General features: G+C 39.1%; 1 protein-coding gene across 1 annotated transcript; it reads left to right on the forward strand.

Moving 5' to 3' along the window:
- The first annotated feature begins 1015 nt into the window (after nt 1-1015).
- Nucleotides 1016-3202, forward strand: LOC141835035 (uncharacterized). The gene has a single exon (XM_074722457.1). The coding sequence runs from the start codon at nt 1016-1018 to the stop codon at nt 3200-3202; it is 2187 nt and encodes a 728-aa protein (XP_074578558.1).
- Nucleotides 3203-6188: the final 2986 nt, after the last annotated feature.

Below are 6188 nucleotides of genomic sequence, written 5' to 3' on the forward strand. Positions count from 1 at the left end.
TCTGGTGAGTGGTGAGAGAGTCTTCTCCTTGCCTAGATGTGAAAGGCCTTTTTTCTTTTTTCTTTCCATACAACTGAATCCTTCTTCCAATTTGCTTGTAGAAGATGGCTTAGAAGACCAAACATGTGAAGCACAGATTGTTTGCAGCCCTGAACATCTTCAACCGGTCAAGGTACACTTCCTTCCCAGTAAAGAAGTTCAATTTGATTTATGATTATCTGCCCAAAATGAAATTACTAAAGCGATTTTTAGAACATTGGGCAGAAAGGGGCAAAAGCGATTTTTAGAACATTGGTCTGTCAAATTCACTTTTTTTTTTAGAAAAAAAAGGTCTAAAAATCGCTTTTGCCCCTTTCTGCCCGTAGAATAGTTGGGTCTTCAAGGGAAAAAGAAAATCATTACTTTAGCAACAAGTTTGCTATTTTTTTAGCTTTCTTTTTTATTAATAATGATCTAATTCAAGTATATATATCTACAGTTTGTTCTTGTTGTATGTCTGTCAAATTGTTGTGTAGATTAGCATGCTGATCGCCTACCAATGTTCCTTACACCTCTTCTGCAACATGCTTTTTGTGTCTTATTGGCTTCGAAACGTACCTGTTTGTATTTTCATAGTAACAACTGATTGGTATGATTAGCATCACCGTTCTTCTAGGCTGAGAAATGATCACTATGCTTAATATTTAATTTAATATTATTGTTATTAATTATTATTTACCTATTTGAAATAATTCCAGCTTTTCAGTATTAAAGGTTTCAAATGGGGAAAACCAAAACGATTGATAAATTTTTTCAAAGGAAGAGAGCAAATGAACTTGATCCAGCGGCTCTTATAACTTCATCAACAAGATCAAATAACAATAATCTTCCACCTGAAATTCCTCATAAAAGATTCAAAAATGCAGAAGTTGAAGTGGTTGATCTCAATTCTTTAGAGCGTGATCCAGGATTGCGTCAACAAATTTGGGAATATCATCCCAACCAACATGAGGAAATTCGTCGAGCTTATTTGAATATGAAGGCATATCAACCTATTCTTCGAGAATATCCTTTAAATAAAAATATCAAGCACCCTCGAAGATTTCAATCTACTTGGTATGAACAATTCCCTTGGTTGGAGTATTCACCAGCTAAAGATAAAGCATATTGTTTTCCATGTTTTATCTTCAACAAGCCATCAGGATGCTCAAATCAAACTGCATTTACCGTTGATGGATTTGATAATTGGAAGAAAGTTCGAAATGGAAAAGCTTGTGCTTTTCTAGGCCATATAGGGAAAGATAATGTATCTTCACCCCATCGTAATACTGAAAAGGCATGTGAGGATCTGATGAATCAACCACAACATATATCAAGGAGATTCGATAATTTTAATGATGAACAAGTAGCAACTAATCGTCTTCGGTTAAAGGCTCACATACATGTGGTGTTGTTTCTTGCACTTCAAGGAATTCCGTTTAGAGGGCATGATGAGAAATCAAGTTCATCTAATCGTGGTAATTTTCTTGAATTTTTGGATGTGTTAACCAAGTACAATGACGAACTTTCACTGGCAATTGAGAAAGCTCCAAAAAATGCCAAATATACAAGTCATGATATTCAGAAACAAATACTTCATGTGCTTTCGGTGAGAGTGAAAAATACAATTCGTGAAGAAATTGGAGTTGCCAAGTATTGTATAATTGTTGATGAAGCCCGAGATGAGTCAAAAAGAGAGCAAATGTCTATAGTATTGAGGTTCGTGGATACTAATGGATTCATTCAAGAACATTTTTTTGGGCTTGTTCATGTATCTGATACCACGGCTTTGACTTTAAAGGATGCTATATATTCTGCTTTAGCTCACTACAATTTGGATGTTCAAAATATTAGAGGTCAAGGCTATGATGGCGCTAGTAATATGAGGGGTGAGTTTAATGGATTGCAAGTTTTGATTATAAATGATTGTAGAAGTGCTTATTATGTTCATTGTTTTGCTCATCGATTACAATTGGCATTAGTAGCAGCATCAAAAAATATGACACCTATTCATCAGTTTTTTGGCAAATTAACTTTTATAGTTAATATTGTTGGTTCTTCATGTAAGCGTAATGATGAATTAAAGAATGCTCATGCTGATGATATTGCACATTTGATTGCTATTAATGAACTTGATACAGGACGTGGACTTAATCAAATAGGTACTTTACAACGAGCTGCCGATACACGTTGGAGTTCTCATTTAAGATCGTTGAAAGGCCTAATTAAGATGTTTATTGCATCATGCATGGTATTGCTTAAGATTATAGATGATGGGCTTCCTTCTCAACGAGCAGATGCAACATCTGTTTATGATGAAATGACTACTTTTGATTTTGTATTCATCTTGCATCTTATGAAAGAGATTATGGAGATCACAGATATTCTTTGTCAGGCTTTACAAAGTAAGTCTCAGGATATTATAAATGCAATGGAGCTTGTATTATCTACCAAGAATTTACTTCAACAAATGAGGGATAACAAGTGGAATGATTTACTTGCAAAAGTGAAATCTTTTTGTGAACTTCGAAATATTGATATTCCTGATTTCAATGCTCCGTATATTAATAGACGAGGTCGAGCTCGTGCTCATCAAGACAATTTCACCATTGAGCATCATTATCAGGTGGACCTCTTTTATGCTTCAATAGATTCACAATTGCAAGAAATTAATGGGCGCTTTAATGCTGATGCTATGGAATTGCTCATTCTTAGTAATGCCTTGAATCCTAAAAATGCAATGGAGTCTTTCAGAATTGAGGATATATGTAAATTAGTTGAAAAGTTTTATGTCCAAGATTTTACAAGTGATGAAAAAGAGCAATTGGAGATACAATTGAAGCATTATGAGTATAATGTAGTCAAAGGGTCCGACTACAAAAATTTATCAACAATTCCAGAATTATGTCAATGGTTGGTGAAGACTAACAAGTCAGTTACATATAACCTTGTTTCTAGAGTGATCATACTTGTGCTTACTCTTCCGGTTTCCACTGCTACTACTGAACAATCATTTTCTGCGATGAATATCGTGAAAACAAGGCTTCGGAGCAAAATGGAGGATGCTTTTCTCTCAGATACGTTAATGGTATATATTGAGAGGGAAATTGCTAAAAATGTGAGCATGGAAGCTATCATTGAAGACTTTGAAAATTTAAAAGAACGTCGAATTCCTTTTAGTTAGAGGTAGGACGTTGAATTCGGCATTTTTGGTGTTAGGGACAGTTGCTTGAGGTAGGCACAGCACCGACGTCGAAGTTGGAAGGCTCGGGAATCACGAGAACGAAGTTTGGAAGCGTTTGCGTTGGACGTGTTGGCTGCTGCTCGCGGAGGCCTTATATAGCCGGCCTGGGTCGACTCAGATCGCCATCTGGGTCGACTCCAGCCGATGTGGCAGATAAAACTTAATCCGCTTCGTCGCTTATCCCTCCTGAGTCGACTCTGATCCGGTTCTGGGTCGACTCCAGTCGTGGTGGCGGCAGCGGCGATAACTCTTTGACCTGGGTCGACTCAGAAGCCCATCTGGGTCGACTCCAGTCGCGTTGGCGAAGACTTTGACACGCTATCTTCCGGAATTCGGCTGATTCAGCTGGAGTCGACTCCAGAGCCCATCTGGGTCGACTCCAGACCCGAAAAACTGAGTTTTTCGTCCGGAGTTAGCTTCCATCGAGCTTTTCTTTCCTGCACAACAAGTTAGCTCGAAATACAACATTTAAAGAACAAGTCGGTTCACCGAACCGACTTCGAGTCTTAACTTCGGATCTCCGGTGAGACCCTGGGTTAGACCGGCGCCTACTGTTCCTTGTAGGAACGCGTCCTCACCCACTCCACTTGGGAGAATTTACCTGATGCCAACCAAGTCCTCCTGACCCATTGGACTTTTGCTCGGCTCTGTCGTTGCCCCCCAGGACTTGAACGCAACTGATCCTTCTGATCAGTCCATTCTTCTCTGCAACTTGGTCCTCCTGACCAAGTCCAGACTTGTGCCTGGTGCACTTTGACTCTGCCAAGTCTTCATGCTTAGTCGCACTAGGACTTAACCTGTTTTCTGCAAACTCATTTGAATCTCATTAGTCAAACCACACACTTAACTTGATCCTAGTTCCATAATCAAAACTCAGGTTTGATCTGCTAGTGCTTCCTACACTAACACACTGGATCTACGAGATAGCACTCAACGTGGAATCCCAAAATCACCTCTTTTCTTTCTTCTTGTGGCCTTCACGTTGGAATGAAAACCAAGGAGAGAGAGAGCTCAAGATGGTGTTAACGTTGAGTGCATGAAAACCCACTTTTCTTCCATTTTGTGGCACACCATTCAAGGTGAATAAATCCCATTTAAAGCCATTAAACCCCATGAGTTACAAACCACACTTGTAACCTCCCATGAGGTGGCACCTTGATGATGTGGAGGCTCACCATTGGCCATCACTTATGCCACCTCATTTCAAAGTCAAATGGTCAAGTCAATAATTGACCATGAGGTGGCATGAGTCAAGTCAACATAAATGATGACATATGATGACATGGCACAAAATCAAGTCAAACTTGACCCTCAAGTCAAAATTTCTTCCTTCTCAAGTCAAGTCAAACTTGACTTCTAATCTCCCAAAGTTGATCAAATCAACTCCACTAGTCTAGTTTGGATTACACCTAACCCAACTTGATTCATCACATGAATCTAATCCTCTTGGTTCATCACATGAACCTAATTTCCACCTAATTGCCCTTTGAGTGTGACCCTATAGGTTCTTGTAACGTTGGCAATGCCCTAAACTCATTTAGGTGCATAAGTAGTGAGCGGTATCTAGCAACACATCACTACTACCCAAGCTACAAGAATGTTGAGATCCAACATCACCTTGTGACTACTAATTGTGACTCTCACAATATGTGACCATGTCCTTCTATCCTTGATATCAAGATTGATTAAACCGAGGCATAGACCGTGTCATCCTCTAATCAATCTATGTCTTGAACTCCAAGTAGACTCACTCAATCAAACGAGCTCAACATCTCATGTTGACTCATTTGGGCATGGCCATGCACTTTAGTGGTCTCACTCTATCAAGAACTAAGATATCACTCCCGTCATATAGGAGGGATAGATCCCATCTACATCACTCACATCCCACTACATAATTTGTTACATACCCAGTAATCGCCTTTATAGTCCACCCAGTTACGGGTGACGTTTGACGAAGCCAAAGTATGTAACTCCTTATGTTGGGAACCATGGTGACTTCAGGTCTAAGGACTAATAGTCATACTAATAGCCACATGAGAAAGTATATGACACTCATATAACGATCCATGATACTTTCTCATGGCGGGTCATTCAGTATACATTCTCCAATGCATACCCATGTGTCAACTTGATATCTCATATCCATGACTTGTGAGATCAAGTCATCATGTTGACCTACATGCTAGTCTCTACGCATTAACATTGTCCCTGAATGTTAATACTTGACTAGGAATAGTTTAGTGCAGTGTTCTCTATATCATCTCACTATCGATTCAACCAATCGATTGATATAGATACGAACCTACTACACAAGGACGCTATTATACTTAGTTTATTTGGCACTAATACAAGTAAGTATAATAACCATAAAAGTAATGCCTTTATAAATAAATAAAATATGATATATAGAGTCTTTACATCAACCATCTCATGATTGGCTCTAGGGCTCTCACTAACAGTTTCGACTTCCTACAATTCTTGATTCATGAAGTTCAAATGTTGAAAATAAATTCTCGAGCGAAGTTGTCTCGAGATCTTTAGCAATAAAAAATGAATCGACAAAGGAAGACCAATCAGAATTTCTCGAGAACAAATTAAGCGCGTACCTTAGCGAATCTCGGTTGCTTACCTTTTCCCCGAGATTCGTCAGTCCGGTTATCAAACCTTTTATCTTTGAGTGCAAATGCGCTACCATTTCGCCTTCTTCCATCCGGAGGTTGGTTAGCTGATTTCGGAGCAGATCTCTCGTGGCGAGCTTAGCCTCCGAGGTACCTTCGTGTAACTCCAAGAATTTTTCCCAGAGTTCTTTTGCTGACGCGTAATCGCCGATTCAGTTGACCTCTTGTGCCGAGAGTACAGAAAGCAGATGGTAAACTGCTTTTCCATTCGCTACAAAATCGGATTGGTCCTTCTTGCTCTATTT

This window comes from Curcuma longa, chromosome 9 (genome assembly GCF_044706935.1).
Source record: "Curcuma longa cultivar G26 ecotype Majalengka, Jawa Barat chromosome 9, ITB_CL_G26_1.1, whole genome shotgun sequence".
NCBI classification, from domain to species: Eukaryota; Viridiplantae; Streptophyta; class Magnoliopsida; order Zingiberales; family Zingiberaceae; genus Curcuma; species Curcuma longa.

What these genes read in the sequence shown, in the direction of transcription:
- LOC141835035 (XM_074722457.1), top strand. Translation starts at nt 1,016, where the DNA reads ATGAAGGCATATCAACCTATTCTTCGAGAATATCCTTTAAATAAAAAT.